The sequence below is a fragment of the Protopterus annectens genome, chromosome 5.part0 (genome assembly GCF_019279795.1).
Source record: "Protopterus annectens isolate FY-2018-M chromosome 5.part0, PAN1.0, whole genome shotgun sequence".
In the NCBI taxonomy this organism is placed as follows: Eukaryota; Metazoa; Chordata; order Ceratodontiformes; family Protopteridae; genus Protopterus; species Protopterus annectens.
In genome coordinates this window covers 1,401,060,585-1,401,081,657 of record NC_056735.1, presented here as the reverse complement: position 1 = coordinate 1,401,081,657, position 21,073 = coordinate 1,401,060,585, and the positions used below count along the sequence as shown (strand labels likewise).

Here is a 21,073-nt window from a genome sequence, read left to right as displayed (position 1 = left end):
TACACTTTAACTAGTCTGGATGTGAGGTTGGTTTTAATATAGACCAAGACTCCTCCACCTTTAGTTCCCTCCTGTGCAGTAGCTGGTCTAAAGGTGTGAAGGGCATTATCACCTTGCATTGCTGGGATACTCTCTGTGACTTTAAACTATGTCTCCATTACTACACACATGTCCACAATCTTCAGGGAGAGGAAGGCTTGCAGGGAGTGGAGTTCCTTCTTAACACTTTTAGCACTGAGCAGTAACACATTCATATATTCCTTCATAGGTTCACTTAAGTTGGGAGGTTTATTAGTTTGGCATTTCCTAAAAAAGGCACTATGAGGGATAAAGGTCTTTGACAATATCTGAAAGCCTAGAGGGGAAACGTGCAGACCATTTTTGGCAAAGCAATGTGGTATGTCAACCATGTCCTTCCAGGCCATCAAATATTGTATCCTCCTAGACTGACACCATCAAATATTGTATCCTCCTAGACTGACACCAGAAGCTAAGTCAATTGTTAAAATCAATCATTTTCTATTGGTAACATGGCATTATCCTTGGAGAAGGAATTATGCTGCTCAGTGCTAGGGTCATACCTGCCTGATTCACATAATCAGAGAGGCTGATCATGTCTCATTTCACATATTCAAGGGAGGTACGTCTTAGGTCATTAACACCCACGTGGACTATGGCAGCCATACTGGTATCTGTGGTTCAATGACCTGAGTGCCTGTATGACTTGATGGATCCTAACCTCAGAAAGGCAGCTAACTGTGACTCTGTCCTTACTCAGTCTTGTGAGGGGGACATCAGTTTGCCTCACTATAGGTTCATAGGTTCATAGGTTCATACTAGGCTATCTGCCCTGGGGCAATTATAAGCCTAGCCCAATTCTGTATGGCTTATGCCACCCCTTGATTTGAGTATATTGTGCCCTTTTTAAGGTTTAGTTTACTGTGCCTCTGTCTAATAGTGACATGGGAGTAATCCCTGGGACAAACCTACGATCCCCCATCCACTTATTGAGATTCTTCTTGAAGAGATTCAGTGAGGTGCTCTGCCTCACATGAACTGGAATTCTATTCCAGAGCAAAGGGAGCCTCTGGGTTATGAACCTGTCCTTCCAGCAAGTTCTATTTATTTCTGTGCTGAGGTTCAAGTCCCTCGAGCGTGTGGCTCTAAGGGATTTAGATTTACTGAGGTGGATCATGTCCATTAATTCTGGATTTGACATAGCTTTGTATGTCAGGCATAGATCGCCTCGAAGTAGGCGGTATGCAACTGAGTAGAGCTGGAGTTTTTTTAACCGAGCAACATATGGCATCTGTTTGAGTCCCTTGATCCTCTTGGTGAGATACTTTTGGAGTCTTTCTAATTGCTGCAGGTGTCGGGTAAGGTATATCCCAAAAGGGACATTGTATTCTATGATGGGCCTGATGAGGGATGAATAAAGGGGCACGATTACCTCTCTTGATCTAAATGTGAAACCCTTCGTGATGAGGTGGGCTATGTAGAAGGTCTTTCTAACCACTTTGACAATGTGGTTTTCAAAGGAGAGATTGCTATCAACTTGGGTCCCCAGGTCCCTAATAACTTTCTCTGTACTTAATGGGTTTCCACCTATGTGGTAATTTGTGGGCACATTGTTTTTGCCAAAGGGTATGACTATACATTTTTTGGCATTTAGCTTTAAACCATGGCGCTGGCACCAGTTATCTGTCTCTGTGAGACCTTTTTGAAGGATGTTTGTGTCAGCTGGAGAGTTGATTATGGTGCCCAGTTTGCAGTCGTCTGCGAACTTGGTGAGCCATAGTCCTCCCACGTTTGCCTGTGCCTCGGAAAAGTATATACCGAACAAGAGTGTTCCCAGGACAGAACCCTGTGGGATGCCACTTGTGACCGGTTTCGAGTCTAACATGGCTCCAGCAACTCTCACTCTGTGGGTTCTGTCTTTGAGCCAGTTTGCGACCCATCTTGTGACATAGGGGTTTATATTTAAGCTGGATAGCTTATCTATGATGCCTGAGTGGGGTATTGTGTCAAATGCCTTTGCAAGGTCCAGATAGGATGTGTGGACTACCTTCCCTTCATCTATGGCTTTGGTGACTGTTTCGAAGAAGTCAACTAGGTTCAAAAGGCAGGATCTGCCCTTGACAAATGAACTGGGTAGGATCTAGTATCTGTAGGTCCCCAATGTCTTTGTTTATGAGCTCCATGAGGATCCTCTCCATAGCCTTGCAGACTAAGCTAGTCAGACTTATGGGGTGATAGTTTCCAGGGTCCGTAGAGGCTCCACCTTTGTGGAGTGGGACCACTGTTGCTGTACGCCATTCTGTGGGCACATCCTGTAGTGAGGCTGAGATTGTATGGCTGTTTTATTTGAGGGATTAGTTCCTCTTGGAGTTCATGTAGGATGCAACCTGGGATGCCATCTGGTCCCATGGAAGCAGTGTTTTTTGCTTTGGAGAGGGCAGCCTTCACCTGAGCACCAGAGATGTTTGGGAGGCAGCCATCTGCCGGGATAGATACTTGCTCTTTTGGGGGGGAGGGGGTGGAGAAGTTTGCACTGAACCTATCTGCCAGGATATTGGTGATGTCTGTGGGTTCAGTGTACTTTTTGTCATTTAGAGAATCTCCAATGACCAGGAAATTTGGCTGTGCACTGGTTTGCCTTAAGGAATTAGCACTAGATGCATTGGATACAGTGTAATTATGTGTAGCTGTGGGTGGTGTTTTAATAGAATGTTTACGTAATGGCTGAGGACCCTTTTTTGATTGTGCTGTGCAGAAGGACTTAGTATTTTGGGAAGGTTATCTGCAAGTGCCTCAGCATAAGTAGTTTTATGTGTAGGATCTTTACCCTGTGCAGAAAGTGTGGTGCAAATGTCACTGACAACCTCCATAGGGTTAGTTTTGGTTGTATGGGAGAGTTTTGCCTCCAGCATTAAAGTGTATTTACACCTCTCACATAAAGCCATGGTGGTACAGCGGTTGCATTGTTGCCTGACAGCAAGAGGTTCTCCCATTCGATTCTCAGCTAGTGTGCAGGGAGTGCCTTCTGTGTGGAGTCTGCATGTCCTCCCCATGGTCGAGTGGCCTCCGAAAGACATGCATAAATGGGCGTGCCTTCACTGAAGGTTGGGCATCGGGCTGGCAACTCGGCACCATAAAAATCTACTGCCAATCATTAGCGGACCAGAGTTCTGCTGTGGTGACCCTTTACCGGGAAAAGCCAAAAAGACAAACAACATACTTTATCTGTTTTATTAAGAATAAGTGGGTTGTCAGTGTACATAAGGCAATTGCTACTATACTTCAGAATACCCATCTCAACCAGATAGGCCCCAGAGAGACAGTGTTGTGGAGTGCATATCCATAGCTACTGATCTACTAGGGAGGAATGAGGGACATTTAAATTATTGAACAGGTCTATAAGACAAGGAACTTGAGCTACACTCAGCTATGCATGAACTAGATGCTCTAGTAGTTGAAAAAAATCTGTCTAGACAGTAAGGATATTTTAAGGGAAAATTACAATGCGAGAGATCAGAGTGTACACAAATTACAATGGGGAGTTACGCTGTGAGATATCTGTAACTACACAGATCACTACCAGTTGTTGCTGTGTGAAGTGCAGCATTTTTAACTAAATACTGTAGAAAAGGTCAAAAAGTGCAGATATTCAACACAGAAACATTATTGTCAAGTACTGTGGTCACCAAACATTGCTAAATGCCCTAAGTATCCAAATTTTTAAACAGGTCAGCCCTCTAGCCAATAAAATAAAGGCACAATAAGATTTACAACAGCAATTCCCAGCTCAGAAGGGCATAGGCTATCCTCTCCTACCACAAGAGTGTAGACCACAAATCATTTTAATGTAAAATAACTGGTTTGGAGCCCAAGAGCTTAAACCAGAACAAATACATTTAGAATAGCAGGCAAAATAAACCTTCACTAGCAATTCCCAGCTTAGAAGGATGACAGCTGCTCTGGTTTGGAGTCCAAGTGCTTAAATTACAACAAAGACACTTAGAATAACAGGCACAATAAGCCTTCAACCAGCAATTCCCAACTCAGAAGGGTGGAGGCTACCTCTTCTGCCGCAAGAGTGTAAACCACAAACCTTTCTTATGTAATATAACTAGTTTGAAGCCAAAGTGCTTAAATCAAAACTAAGAGGCTCAGAATAATAGTTACAATGTAATCAGGATACTAACAAGTGGTAAATGCAGCAAATTAAATGCAACTGAACACTTTAAGAACATGCAGCAAGAAACTAAATAAAGTAGGGAGAAGCACAAATACAGGAAAAAGAGGTGACTTGAAACTCATTATTTATTTGCTCTTCAACGTGAAACAATGCCACATTATATACATGATATAGCAGCTATATCAGCCTCTATTCACATATATCTTTTTGGATCCTACACTGATAGATCATCATATACTCTTATAGTATATTGCAACTCTTTAATTATGTGTACATCACCCTCTTGTGCTGATACATGCCACATGAAAGTAAATGGAGTCTGTTGCTTCCTAGTGATGTATTTAACCCACAATTTATAGCTTTCTTTATCTAACTATATCTGCAAGAATTGTCAATTTGCATCTAGTATTGAATAGAACTTTTCATTTAGCATTGGTAAGAACATATGTAATAGGTAATACTCTCTTTTAATCACTATATTTAAATCTTGTGAATGAATGGAATTATGAATCACATCCTGATTTACAATAGTAACTAACATCCTCCCTTTATTCCAGGCCAGTAAACAAGGAGCCTTAATTCTCACCACTGATGCTGGCGAGAGACAGTCACTAAGAACAGGAATGGATTTACACATTATTTTCACATGCAGCTCTCTGCATAAAGCACAATTTCCCTCAACAGCACACAGGGAACACATTCCAGACCTGGGGTTGGACTGTCTCTCTCCAGATCCCAAACAAGACTCACTTTGGAGCACTGTGTCCCACTTCCAAGTAGTTGACACACCCACACCCATACCTGGATATTTGGTTTACAGACAGACACACACACACACACACACACACACACACACACACACACACACACACACACACACACACACACACACACACCTACCTAGGAAAGGCTGGCACAGATTTACTAGCTGTACTCCATCTTCCCAGACTATAAGGTTACCATGCTACCACCAGTCAACCACTCTAAGGCTTACAAAGGTATCCAATGATACTGAGTAAAACAATGCTAATATAAATGGTAGAGTATGACCAAAGCAGCAAGGCTTTTCATGGTGGCCAAGGCATCACTAAAATAAGCACAAGTACTTTCAAGATGTTTAAAGTATTCTTTAAAAGACCAGCAAAAATGGAAAGTATAAACATATTTAATAATAAATAATAAAATAGATAACATGAGAATACTAAATATTTAAGTACAATAAACATCTGAGTTTAAATTACAGGAGAAATAAAAATAACACAGTTGGACAAATTCAAACAGATGCAGAAAAACAATATTTAACTAATCTCACTATATTTCCTGACTGTCTAAAGAACAACTGTTCCCTAGCTAACTTAATTAATACAGCAAGGCAAGATTAGATGCTGAGATGTTTACTTCCACAAGGCAAGGTGATGAGCTTCAAAACTAAAACTGAACTGAGCTGACTGTGATAACTGTTATAGATCTTGTATCAAGTTCCAAACAAAACAAAACTGCTGTGAGTTCCATCTTCTCAGTGGTGGTTATAGAATGACATCACATTTGATTACTTGACTCTGGTACAATACACATTCAGAGCTTTGCTAATATCTATTGCAGTATTTGAAAATTATAGAACAATTTCAAAAACTTCTACTCTTCACTTCCATAATTCTGTTTAAACATATACATTTAATCAGTTATAATAACACTGCTGATACATTTTTAACACAAGCATCTGTGTGATAGTCAAATGACATAAAATTATTTACAAAACTCCAACTAACTATGCTGGCATATATTACACATGCACTGCCCTACTTTCCCTGGCACAGATGGCAATATCTCGCATAATCACAGCTACTATAACATTCCTCTACTCCAAAGGTTCTAATTGCTTTTTAAATGACGACAAAGATTTAATTTCTGTTCCTGCTCAGTTCTACTCATGAGCACTGTTGGTAGTTTCTTCAGAGCATAAATTAATAGAGCACCAGTATTTATTTGTATAGTATATTCTTCTGACAAACTTCGTAAGTCTAAATACATCAGCATAGTCGTAAAGAATATCAAATTCACAGCTCTATATAATATTCAGAATGTCTCCTTGACTTTGTGACTAATACTGAAGGTGTACAGGAGCACATAGACTTTTTCCTTTCTCGCTGTGCATTTGTTTTAACATTCCTAGGTCTTCACAAGCCAGTCTGAAATATTAGAACTGCTTTCATTAAATGTTAGTTTTTAAACATGGTACTGAATTTCCAAATCCAAAGCTTCTAGTTTTCTATAAATTGCCCTAGAGCATTGAGAATGCCTGCATTTATAGCTGAGGAATCTTCTAATTGCAAATTATACTTTTGTAGTTCCAAACTCATGAATTCTTGATAGATATATTTCTTCACTTCTGCAACTTCTATACACTTATTTCCACTTTAATTCAGTATAACATACAAATGCTTGAATGTTCTGTAAATAGGACATTATGTATCTCCTTCTAAGCTTTAGTAGATTGTATATTAGATTGTCTTCTAGAAAAAATGTGTACCATGTGACATGCAACATATTTAAAGATGTATACCACATATACAACAGGGTCTTGCTATACAATGAAGTTCGCTATTGTTCTTGAACCCCAGCCCTAATCAATACTGTAGAATATAAAGAATCACATGCTGTAACTAACAAATCAGGTGTGCCGTTCTTTAAATACCTTACACATTTTGTATAGTTTATAAGGAGCTCATTCAGACAGCAATCATACTGTTTAGCTAAATAAAAGTATACTTAATGCGTTCTACACATTCTCTGAAGTGTGTAAATACCATCTGGTGGAGTGAACATTTCCTGTAGATAACGATCACTGTAGATGTGACACCCTGATGCTATGTGCAGTAAATGAAAAAGGGGCGGTTATGGTTGTATATACACACACACACACACACACACACACACACACACACACACACACACACACACACACACACACACACTCTATTAACCACGGTGACTGCTTTGTTCACCTTGCACTGGATGATAGAATTGTGAGCTCTGCAGCCTGTTTGCATTCATTGGTTTAGGATTGTTGGAAGTGGTGGTCTGATAATTGTTGCTAATACCAACCTCGGCGTTCATGAAAATCTACTGCCAATCATTAGCAGACTGGAGTTCCGCTGTGACGACCCCTAACTGGGAAAAGCCGAAAGACAACAACAACCTTTTGTCCCTCTGCACTGGTAGCTTTAGTTTTGACAATTGTGTGATCTTTGGCTGAGTTGAAGGCTTCAGATTATAAGCCTTTCCTTTGAATTTTTGAGTTATGTTTTAAGGTGAGGATACTCATCTTTGTTTCACTTTGGACTGCACTTTGATAAATCAAATACTTTTTCCTGATGCAGATTTCTATGTGAGGAGTTATCATTGGGCACAGTCATTGCCAGTCAAGATGTGGCAACTTTATGGGACTTCAGATTTACACTATGGCTTTTACACGTGGTTATTGACATTGAATATTTTTTCTACTATTTGGTAGGTATGCCTAGTTGTTTTTGTATTTTGTCTTGACTGTAACTTCCACAGACCTGACAGGCATCTGCTCATATCAGTTCTCATATTCGGATTCTGCTGATCTTTAACTGACTGACACTGATTTCTGTTAAAGTTGATTATCTCTGTTAGTTACGTTTCATAATGACTATTTACGTTGTTCTACATTTGACTATCAAGCAAATTCCCCTAAAATTATTTTGCTCATATGTCATATATTCTCAGAGTGGATTTGACCTTTATGTTATGTTTTGTTGTCACTGGATACCATGTGGTAGTTGGCTTTGTCAGTTTTGAATGAGTTCTTTATGTCATTGTTTGTAACTTCATAAGGTTTATTATTTCCTTGTGCTTTTCTTAATTCAGTAGCTTTCATATTTTTCTCTAAAATACATACTATGTATATTGTACCTTAAATCTTTCCTTTGTTCCTTTATAGTACTCTTTCTTATTTATTGTACATTGATAGCCAATTAAGTGCTTCAATCTAGATTGTTTGAAACAAATAGTGAAAAGGAACAATTAAAGGTGAAAAAATAATGAAAAGAGATGGCACATTTAAAAGGCATGTTTCTGAATTCTTTATGAGACTAAAGGTAACAGCATTTGAAAAGAATGAGTACATATTAAACATATTTTACTGGCTTTACCACTTAGAATAGGCCAGTCCACAAAACTGGTTCAAGTAAGATGAAATCCATTCTTTTAGCTGACAAATGTATTGCATTTGCCTGTCTCCTTGTCTGATTAGCACAGGTGGGGAATTTTGGATGCCCATTATGCATGTTGCAAACAGGCTTTTTATTAAAGACTTTCATTTTAGTGGTACAGATAATTATGAAAAATATAGATTAACCTTGCTTATTTGTTAAGATGCTAGTCTCCTTGAAATGGCATCACAGGTGGTCAAGTTTCAAATACTATCTGATGGCATTAACTTTATCTTTTGCTTGTTATGCAGTGTTATAAAAAATGTGTGTGTGTGTCTGTGTGTGTGTGTGTGTGTGTGTGTGTGTGTGTGTGTAGAGAGGTTTCATCCAAACTTTATAAGAAGAAAGCCAAAGATACATTAAACATTTTAACATAGGTTCTAAAACTACAACCAGCTTTGATACACAAATAATATTATATAATGAACCGACATGAATAATGTTATATATTTAGACATTTTATATGTTTAAGACTTTTAACGTGTGATGTTATTAATGATTTACCAAAGAGGTAGTAGAACAGGCTAAATTTTGTTTGTGTGGCACTTTGATCAGGAAAATGTAGTGAAAAAGGTTACATAAAAGTGTAAAATAGTAGATTTCCATGAAAGCAACGTTCCCACATATTTCCATGTAGTGATATACCTACTACATCTCCCATAATTTGTCTTTGCAGCTTTAAGAAAATAATTCATCTTTTTATAGTGACCATCACCAACTATCGCTTTTAGCTAAGAGTCTAAAGCTAAGTTCTATAGAAATGTTTATAGGCATATTACAATTACATGAAAATAATGCGTAGTAGAATAAACTGTGCTCATAACAAAAATGTGTATTTTTCTCTCTCTCTCTCTCTCTATCTCTCTCTCTCTATCTCTCTCTCTCTCTATCTGTCTATCTCTCTTTATCACCTGTGTGTTGTAGGTCTCGAGTACTAGACTGGAGAGATGAGTACCCCCCACGCACTACAAATATTTATTTTTCTACTCACTACATCAGTGTTTAATTATATTAGTCTATGAGAGGATCTATTTTCTCCTTACTTTTCATAAAAGGAGGATGCAGTGATGAACAGACTGAATTTCTCTTCACACACACTGGTGGCACACCTCTGGTCAGCCTGACAGCAGCTTGAAATAAAGAATCCAAAGGCAGTAACAAACTAACACAGTCCAACAAAATCACTGATTCTAGGCAGACCAGCACACAAAAATCCAAGATACCCGATCTTAATGTAGTTGTAGTTTAAGCAAAAAAACAGTACACTCACTTTTTGTTCTCCTTACAATACAAAGAACTTCTTCAGATAAAAGTATCAAACAGTCAATGAAGTTTAAATCCATTTTTTTTAAAAACATGTGATTTACAAATCCAAGCCCATTGGAAACTTAATTTTTTAAAATATTTTAGTATGTTTATATCATATTTTTGGGTATTGTGTCACATTTTTGCACTCCATTTGGGGACAAATACAGACATAAGGCATTATACAAACTTGGACAAGTTGTTGGTAATAAGATCCTTGAGGGTTAAGTGGTAAATCAATTAAGGAAGTTTAATTCAATAATTAAGTATCCAATGGGCTTGGATTTGTAAATCACATGTTTTTTAAAAAAAATGGATTTAAACTTCATTGACTGTTTGATACTTTTATCTGAAGAAGTTCTTTGTATTGTAAGGAGAACGAAAAGTGAGTGTACTGTTTTTTTGCTTAATTAAACTACAACTACATTAAGATCGGGTATCTTGGATTTTTGTGTGCTGGTCTGCCTAGAATCAGTGATTTTGTTGAGCAGCTTGAAATAGTTAGAGTTATACAAACCTGTTGATTGTGAAGTTAACACTTCTATGAATAGGATGAAGCTCAGTGATTCTTATATATAGGACTAAATAAAAGAGCAAACAGGACACACAGCCAATCCAACTGAAAGAAAAAAGAAGAACCTAGCCAAGCTAACGTTTGCACTGTGTGATTCCTTGAAACTTCTTGTAAAAGAGGATTATGGGATATATGCAAATGATCCTGTAAGGACACTAGGTGTTTCAGCTATGGCAGTTCTCAATGCCCATGACTTATTTCTTTTTAAGTCGATTAATGGACAAATTCAGGCTAATAAAGCCAAACCCCACCAGCTGTGAACATGCATGGTCCAGTCTTGTTATGACATCATTAGCACATCATAAGTGGACTGTTATATATAGGACTGGCATAGCAGCATACTCATTACATAAAAATGACCAGTGTCATTAGTTCAATGCAGACTTGGTCAAACAGCAAAAGACTAGAGCACAAGTCTTTCAAACTCACTATTTTTGTGGGATGCAAGCCCCCCCCTGCAAACCCAGCACATGGGGGCTACGCCCCCAAACCTTTACTACTTATATGTACCAACTCTGAAACTGTACAACAGTGGGGGAAGGAGACTTTCCTTTACCTGGAAACTCTGAACTTTATTTTATATTTGAACCCAGGTTTTATGCCGACTGTCAAACCCCAAACATGGCTTATTTAGCTACGTGCAATGTATGCACTAGTTTCTACGAGGGGAAAACAGTACAGAAATTTAAAGGCAGAATTCTGAGACACTTATATGATATTCATTGGCTAAGCATGTGAGTGAAAACTCCAAGGCATAATTTCTGTTTTAGGGTTTTACAATGTACTAAGGTCAATCCTAGGGGTGGAAACTTGAATAATTATGTAGAAAATTTGGAACTGAATTGGATACTCAGACTACAAGCCAATAAGTTCCCAGGATAAAATGATAATGTGTGCCTACTCAGACTACAAGCCAATAAGTTCCCAGGATAAAATGATAATGTGTGCCTCAAACTACCTCTGAGAAGAAGAAAATTGATTCTTTGACTCTATTGGTTTGAAGATTGTTTCTCTGATTTTATTGGATGTAATGTTTTAAAAAGTTTTGTGATTGGTGACTTGGTTTATTTTAAATATGTGAGTTTTGTTTCTTGTTTTATGGATCTGATGAAACGTGTAATGCGAAAACACTTATCCTGGTGACAATAAATTTAATATATTTTATGGTCATGGTAGCCTTGCTGGTTATTTGTTGTTCTTTCCTTTACCTCACTGAGTATCAGTCTTAGCACAAAGAGTTGCTGCATGAAAACCGTGTAACTGAAAAGAACGTATCCTTCCTTCCATTCACAGAGACAAATTACATTGATCTGCAACTATTCAAATACTTTGCAGCATTTGATAGAATGCTGTAAAGTGAATGTTGACAAAAGACTGATGGAATGTAACTCTATCTGTCTATCTACTCATACATACATATATATATATATATATATATATATATATATATATATATATATATATATTACATATATGTGTGTGTTTGCTTGTAAGTCAATAGAATGGTTGCTGTTGATCAACCCCACATTGAGCTATTTGGTACCAAGGACTGACACTGATAATCTATGTTACATTAGAATCATTGCATCTTTGAGCCAAAAGAAAATGCTCTTGTAATGATCTATAATTGTGAGAAATAGTAAACATAAAAAAAAAAAAAAAACAGGCTCACCAGTGTACTGATGGAAGGGTATGTGCTTTCTTGCCACCATATTGAATACCAACAAAAATCATTAATTGTCTCTCTGTAGTCCTAGAGTTTTACCTACTGCATTACTACTTTTGCCGACAAAGTTCTCCAGAATCCATTTTTCCTTATATCCTCCCCTCTTCTGTGCTGTCATTTCTCATCAACTCTGTTCCATTTTCTATGTCATATCCTGCACCACTAAGCTTTCTACCTTCCACTCTCTTGTCTTGGCCAAGCCCAAACTGTTTTTACCCACTGGTGCTCATCAGCCAAGGAAGAGATATATTCATAGAATAACACACTATATTTTTTATCAGTCAGGAGATACTTGATAAGTTCAGACAGGGATATTGTAAACGTCTTACTGAGTGTGTATGGTCCCACTGTTGGCTGAAGGAGAAGAGGGGGAAGGCATGCCCGAAGGCAGGAAGAGATGAGGATGGTTAGGAGTGTGGTAGTGAGGGTAGGAACTTTGAATGTGTATCAGAGGCAGGATCAAATTGTCTATCATGGTGTGGGTGGGAGGAGAAATGGGGTAGGGGTTATCCTGAAGGAACAGCATGCCAACATTGTTTTGGAGGTGAAAAGAGTGTCAGTGATGTTTATGAAGCTGGACATTGATGGTGTAATGATTGTTGTCAGTGCATACACTCCGCAAATTGGGTGTGTGATGGATGAGAAAGAAACTTTGGAGTGAGTGGGATGAAGTGGTGATAACTGTACCCAAGGGTGAGAGAGTGGTGATTGGAGCAGATTTCAATGGGCATGTTGGTGAAGGGAGCAGAGGGGATAAGGTGGTGATAGGTAGGTATGGTGTTAAGGGTAGGAATGCAGAAGGTCAGATGGTAGTGGATTTTGTGAAAAGGAAGGACATGGTTATGGTGAATATGTATTTTAAGAAGAGGGAGGAGCATAGGGTGACATACAAGAGTGGAGGAAGATGTACACAGGCAGATTATATCCTACGTAGGAAGGCCAGTCTGTAGGAAATTGGTGACTGTAAAGTGGTGGCAGGGGAAAGTGTAGTTAGGCAGCATAGGATGGTGATCTGTAGGATGACATTGGTGATCAAGAAGAGGAGGATGAGTGTGAGGGCAGTGCCAACTATCAATTGGTGGAAGTTAAAATGGGTGATTGTGAGGTGGAGTTCATGAAAGAGTTAAGGCAGGCACTAGGTGGCAGTGAAAAGTTACCAAATAGCTGGGTAACTACAGCAGACCTGGTAAGAGAGACAGCTAGAAAGGTGCTTGGTGTAACATTTGGGCAGAGGAAGGAGGACAAGTAGACCTGGTGATGGAACAAGGAAGTAAAGGAGAGTAAACAGAATTGGCAAAGAAGTGGGATTGTCAGAGATGAAGAAAGTAGACAGCCTTCACCACCTCTCTCCACCATATGCCTCATGTCCTTATACTCTTAAGGATAAGGCGTATGGAGAATTGTAGGAAAGGTTGGACACTAAGCAGGGAAACACAAACCTGTACCAATTGGCTAGACAGAGGGACCGGGCTGGGAAAGATGTTCAGCAGGTAAAGGTGATAAAGGATAATGAGGGAAAAGTACTTACAAGTGAGGACGGTGTGTTGAGCAAATGGAAAGAGTATTTTGAGGGGCTGAGGAATGAAAAGATTGAGAGAGAAAGAAGGTTGGATGATGTGGGTATAGTGAATCAGGAAGTGCAATGGATTAGCAAGCAGGAAAGCTATGAAGAGGATAATGAATGGAAAGGCTGTTGGTCCAGATGGCAAACCTGTGGAAGCATGGAAATGTTTAGGAGAGATGACAGTGGAGTTTTTAACCAGATTATTTAATGAAATCTTCGAAAGTGAGGATGCCTGAGGAGTGAAGTGTTTTGGTACCAATTTTTAAGAATAAGGGTGATGTGCAGAGCTGTAGTAACTACAGAGGGATAAAACTGATCAGTCACAGCATGAAGTTATGGAAAACAGTAGTGGAAGCTATGTTAAGAAGGGAGGTTATTAGTGAGCAGCAGTATGGTTTTATGCCATGAAAGAGCACTACAGATGTGATGTTTGCTCTGAGATTGTTGATGGAGAAGTATAGAGAAGATCAGAGGGAGTTGCATTGTCTTTGTGGACTTAGAGGAAGCATATGATAGGGTGCCTAGGGAGGAGTTGTGGTACTGTATGAGGAAGTCGGGAGTGGTAGAGAAGTTTGTAATAGTGGTACAGATATCTATGAGGGTACTGTGAAAATGGTGAGGTCTGCGGTAGGAGTGATGGATGCATTTAAGGTGGAGGTGGGATTACATCAAGGATCAACTCTGAGCCCTTTCTTATTTGCAATGGTGATGGACAGGTTAACAGACGAGATCAGGCAGGAGTCCCCATGGACTATGATGTTTACAGATGGCATTGTGATCTGAAGTGAGAAGGGAACAGGTTGAGGAGAGCCTGGAGAGGTGGAGATATGCTTTAGAGAGGAGAAGAATGAAGGTCAACAGGACTAAGACAGAATATATGTGTGTGAATGAGAGGGAGGATAGAGGAATGGTAAGGATGAAGGGAGTAGAAGTGGCGAAGGTGGATGAGTTTAAATATTTGAGATCAACAGTTCAGAGTAATGGTGAGTGTGGAAGAGAGGTGAAGAAGAGAGTACATGCAGAGTGGAGTGGGTGGAGAAGAGTGTTAGGAGTGATTTGTGATAGATGGCTACCAGTAAGTGTGAAAGGGAAGGTCTACAAGAGGGTAGTGAGACCAGCTATGTTATATGGGTTGGAGACGGTGGTACTGACATAAAGGCAGGAGTGAGCTGGAGGTGGCAGAGTTAAAGATGTTAAGATTTGCATTGGGTGGGACAAGGATGGACAGGATTAGGAATCAGTATATTAGAGAGTCAGCTCAGGTTGGGCGGGTTGGAGACAAAGCCAGAGAGGTGAGATTGCATTTGTTTGGACATGGGCTGAGGAAGGATCCTGGGTATATTGGGAAAAGGATGCTAAGGCTGGCGCTGCCAGGTAAGAGAAAAAGAGGAAGGCCTAAGATAAGGTTTATGGATGTGGTGAAAGAGAACATACAGGAGGTTGGTGTGACAGACCAAGATGCAGAGAACAGGAAGAAATGGAAACAGATGACCTGCTGTGGTTACTCCTAATGGGAACAGCTGAAAGAAGAAGATTTCTCATTACCTCAACTAAACATGTTGCTCATATACCTAAATAGCCCTCTTCTCCTTTTCTGTCACATTTCATGAATTATATGAATTCCAAAAACATGCGTCTGGAGCATTTCTCCCCGGGCCTCCATTGAAAACAGGCCCTGTGGAACCTAATAAATAAATAAATAACACCTATCTCGAAAAAATCTACTCTTGCCTGTTCTACACACATTATCAGCCAACTCTACTGGGGCAAAGTTGCATCCAGCTTATTTAACTTATCACCATACCTCCTTTACTACTTCACCACCTGCCCTTTCAAGCTCAAATATACACCCAGTACAAACTTGCTATTATGCCCTTTACTTTACTTACATTAACAAATTATTTCCCTATGTGGTGATGTACACCCTAATCCCAGCCCATAAATCTCATCTGTACCATTCCCCCTTACTTCTACTACATCTATATCCCCAAGAAATCTAAAATCTCTTCCATCAGCATCTGAAGTATAGTTAACAAAGTAACAGAATTCCATTCCTGGAACTCTCATTACTCTCCTGACGCTGTCATCCTCACTGAAACTTGGTTTAAGCCACACATCAAATACTCTGAAATTCTTCTCCCATGCTATCTTATTACATGTACTGATCGATTAAACCAGAAAAATCTGGTAGTAGCCATTCTATTTTCACACTACATGGCATACTCTCCTTCATGCTTTGTCCTACATTGCATTCCTCAGGTACTTATTTCTTACCTGAACCTAAACAATCCTAAAAAGCTATGTACCATTGCACTGTATATCCCAGCGGGTAAAAATATTCCTATCCTGGAAGACATCCTTATTGGATACCAAATTCCATATCCTATAAAACTACAACTGTTCTTGATGTCAACATTGATTGGCAGCACCTTTCAACAGACTGTCCCTCAAATAGCATCAGCCTGTAAGGATTTAAACAACTGATAACCTTACATACTTGCACCAACAAAACCTCATATTCTGGCTCCATTACAGACTTGACCCTAGTTTCAAATCCTTAACAATACAGCTCTCCCAGAAACTTCCCAGACTCATTCAGTGATCACTGTCCCATCTTTGTTCAGATTAATAAACAAAACTCCAAAGGTGAATTTCTAAATGAACACCATAGCCTTACCAACTTTAAACTTGGTGTTTTCAATTTTGTTCAATCCCTTAACAGGTCCAGTCTTTACCCCTTACCTCTGGATGATGCTGTACTTAAATTCAATTCATTGTTTCTCAGTACTTTAAATAGTATTGTGCCACCAGAAGGAAATAAGTTAAATCCACCCAAATTGTCTGGTTTTCCCACAGTAGTCACACACTGATGCATAAGAGAATCAAAGCTTGTTGAAACTGGCAAAGAACCAAATCTCCTGCCCATCTTCAGACCTATAAACATCTTCATAACCTTGCTAAAATTTAAGTCACTGCTGATAAAAAAAACATATTAGATCTATAAATAAACCATAAATCCAAGAGCTGTTGGTCCTCTAGTAATAAAATCTTACACTCTGGAATTCTACTGCCCCCATTTCCTGCCCAGATAGCTCTCCACAGAAAGTGTTAACAAATGTAACTCCCATTTTACAGACTCTAATGCTTCCCTAATGCAAAATCCCATGCAAATCAATGATGACCACAATGAGTCCCACTTCCAATAAACCGTTTTTCTCCTTAAAAACTGCCTCTTCCTCATATATATAAAACACATACTCAATAGACTCAAGCCTTGCTCACCAGCTGTTGACAACCTACCTACAGAATATCTAAAACTTGGGGCTACTTCCATTGCTTATCCAGTCTCCATCTTGACCAAGACAGCCATTTAAGAATCACAATTCCTATCTCTCTGGAAAAAAAAACATTCTTCATACTTTTTCACAAAAGTGCTAACTACTCCGAAATAACAAACTTTGCTATCTTTTCACCATCTCTAATTTTTTAGAAAAGTATATACATGAATAAATCTTACAATACCTTGTTCAAGAAAATCTACTAACCTCTAGCCAACAGTTTTTGCTCATACCATAGAACAATAACTGACATCATCAAAACTTGAGTTAATAATAACTTGGTATGTTTCCTGTTTTTAAATCTCTCCAAAGCCTTTGACAGTCTCTCACTCCAAATTACTCTCCAAAAATGTCTGCACTTGGTATAATACAACACTCAGCTGGTTTGCCAGCAACATTTCTCACCAGCAACAATTTGTAAAATGGCTTTTTCCATACTCCTCTTTTCTCCCATTTAATACCAGTGTGCCCTGTCTCTATCCTTGGACCTCTTCTCTTTAGCATGTCTATTAACAACTTACATATATCCTCCCAACCAGCTTCCCTCTTCCATTATGCCAATGACTCCACCCTCATCTGCTCATCAAACACTCTTCCCCATTTATACTCCATTACTCAAAATGCCTTCAACTCCATTGAACACTGGCTCTGTGAAAACCAACATTTCCTAAATCCCAGTAAAACCAAGCTGTTACTATTTCTCCCAAAATCTCTAACACCTCTCAAAAACAACTTCAACATAATTTCTATCAATCACATAGATAAACTCAGTATGCTCTACAGATCCAGAAAAAAAAATCTTCAACTTCTCCAGAGTCACACTGACAAACACACCTTCTGTCTTCTCTACTGTATGCCCTACCAATTTCTCTCAATATTCAAATCTCTCTCATCACAAAACTAGAACTATGTTATAACAAGGTAGTTAGATTTGCAACAAAAGTGTCATATAAAAGCCATCACTGCTCTACTCAGAAAGCGTTAAACTGGCTTGAGTTGCTGAATTACCTCAAGTACACTCACCTTCTACTTGACCACAAAATAACATATAATTCCTTTCACTGTCCATCCATCAGTAGTATTCTTAAACAGCACTTCCCTAACTGTCCACTTTACTCATCTGAGAAACCGTTTCTTGAAACAATAAACCTAAAAAAAACATAGGACATTGCTCATACTCCTGCATAGTAGTCAAAATATGGAACAACATTCCTATGGATATTAGATCAACACCTACCAGTCCCAGTTTTAAGCGTATCTTAAGAATACCTTCTCAGCACTAGGCTCTTTACTTGTCTTTTTCCAGGTTAAACTGACCAATTTATTTTCCCCTTCCTATATTCTTTCTCTTACACACAATCTCTCTCCTTTCTCTTCTGTACTCCTTTCTGCCTGCTATCTGCTATACGCCCACTATCTCTCTTCCTGCTCTTAGCACCTACCCTTATTTATGTCTTATTTCCTTCTATATCATCACCTATAAAGTTTCTTTTATCATCTTCTCCACTTTTCTTTGACCTTTCTTAGCCTATAATATTCTTTTTTGGCACTCCTTTACATTATTGCTTCTTTCTCCATAATATTCAAATATAATTAGATAATTATATATACATGTGTATGTATGTTTTTTGCCTGTCTCTGATGTAACCATGCTTTTTTCTTTTACTGATCTCACATGTATAACTTATTGTAACTTATTTTACTATTTGTACATTTAAATGATCATATATACAATTTGTTTTATGTGTTATGGTGTTTTTCTCCCCAGGTATTTGCTTAAATGGGATTTATGCCCAGTTGGACTTTTTTGGTAATCAAATGTCAGATAAATAAAATAAAAGATTTATTCATGGGAAATGTATTACAGAATACTAAACTATTTTTATTTGATTTGCCACTCCTTTTCTCTCTCTTTTTTCTTTCAGGTGATGCTGGATATCCATTGGAGTCATTGTTCATGACACCAGTGAGAAATCTAAATGGAGCTGCAGAGTAGAACATCAACACACACCTGTCCCTCTACTTTTCATATACCAATCCTTATCTTCTGGTATTTTATACTTTTGTTGTAAGTAGGAGTATTTATCAAAATGCCTTCACATTTCCATACTCAGAGCGAATAACCTGTGCTTAGTGTCTTTGCATATAGGCAGCATAGTGACACTCTTCTAAGATAACCGCTACTCAAGTATGAAACCTGGAACTATGACCACTACTTCTAGTTTTGGCTGAATGTTTTATATTAGTTTTGCATTTTTCATTTTATTCCAAAGTATAACTATGTGTCTATGTCAATGTCATTTTAACTTTGAATAATCTTACATTACATTTACTATTACATATATTAGGTTTGACTTCATGTTAATGGATCGTCTTGCACTCTACGGACCCTGGTAATTACCGCCCCACGTCTGCAAAGCTATGGAGTCTAGTGAGGTCATTGTTCAAAAATCCAAATCCACCAAAACCACTAGAGCAAGCAACTAAACTAATGGGCACAGTTTTTTTCATATAAGGGGGCGTAAAGCCACAAAATTTGGGCTAGGAACATATGAACTACCAGCTCAGTACAGCACTTTACAATATACCTTTTGGTCATATTAGATACTTATCTATTAAAACAGTTATTAGCAGGTTGGTTCCATATTATACTTATAACAAGTGATATTCAGATGTAGTGTTTCTTTGCCTTGGTTATAAATCTTGATTTTTCAGCTTTAATTATTTGTCTGATCCCATTTTGAAATAATACCCATAATAAAGTTAATTCATTTTGGATATCTGTAGAAAAATAAGGAACTAAAACATACATAAGTGGTAATAACAAGAGTAGATGAGCCACTTTTTATGACACCTGTAATGAAGAAAGCTTAAGCACCATCTGTATTTATACATAACTTCTTGGTCCAGTACAGTAGGAAACAATCCAAAGTCTATTGTTTTCTGCTGTCTTTCTGACAGGACCAATAAATCAAAAATGACGCATGAAATACAAGCAATGTTTGAGTTACATGAAGGAGCACACAGCTTTATTGCATTTCAAAATTATTATCGATGCATCATGAATTATAAAACTGGGTTGATAATTACCTAATTCATCCTGTTCGAAGCTGTCAGGAGGGTTGACATACTTCATAGAGCAGACATTTAACTTCCAGTTGTGCTTTGAGCATTTGACAACTCTGCAGATTATAAAAAAAAATAATTTGCTTGCAGAACATCTCAAAATACACAAGAATGCATGTACAATGAAGCAAGTGATATAAATCTGATAAATAAATATTTGACAAAAATTAAGTAAATAATATTATATAAATCTCACAAAAATTGGTAAGTTGTTGGTAATTTAATGAGCGCTTATAAATGTTCTCAAAAAAACTGTCTTTTCATCCAGTGATGCATTATTGTTATTTCAAAGGAGAGGTGCTTCAAGTACAAAACCTTATGAGCATGGCACATTTATTTCAGTTTTGTGATAGGTAGTAATTCTACACAGTTTGTGTATGGGGTATACTGATCTGAGTAAAGGTTCAAGAGATCTTTTTGATAAGCATAGCAGAGCTGTTATACTGCCAAAAGATTGACCATTCCATTTTGGGTATCATGTGTTATAGCTGCAGCAGGTCCAAATTGTCAGTTGTATGGTGGGAATACAGTTATAAGTATCTACAACTCAGTAGTCTAGCCATAGTGGATTTGTTGGTTTAATGTAACAAATTTTACATGCACATAGCCCAGGGAATAGAGTTTTACAATAACTGGTGATAAATCAGGTGGATATGCACCAAACAGAGAGTTATGATCTGGTCTCCAATCATAATCATGTCATTATGGGTTTGAGTCATGGATGCAAAGAAATTCACCTTGAGACTGAATCTCAAGAGGTGAATTTTGGCATCCATGTTGAGAACACATAATAATGGGTTATGATTGGTGAGACTCGATCATAATGTTTTGTAGTGTATGGAGTTTTATCTAGTCCATGTACTATTAATCAACAGAAGAAACAAAAAATGCAATGTATTTTACTGGCTTTGTCACATAAACAACACGTAAGGAAACAATCAGGAACAGGTTTTAAATACTGCCCTAATTAAATAAGTTACTTACAGAATATCATCTGTAAACAT

At 38.1% G+C, this 21,073-nt stretch overlaps 1 protein-coding gene across 1 annotated transcript in view; it reads right to left on the bottom strand.

Moving 5' to 3' along the window:
- The window catches only part of LOC122801694 (cytidine monophosphate-N-acetylneuraminic acid hydroxylase-like), a 700,032-nt gene that overhangs the window by 611,027 nt on the left and 67,932 nt on the right, over nt 1-21,073 (bottom strand). Inside the window, exon 2 of the mRNA XM_044071206.1 lies at nt 20,034-20,125. Within this exon, the coding sequence (XP_043927141.1) occupies nt 20,034-20,125 (92 nt within the window). The remainder of the gene's footprint in view (nt 1-20,033; nt 20,126-21,073) is intronic.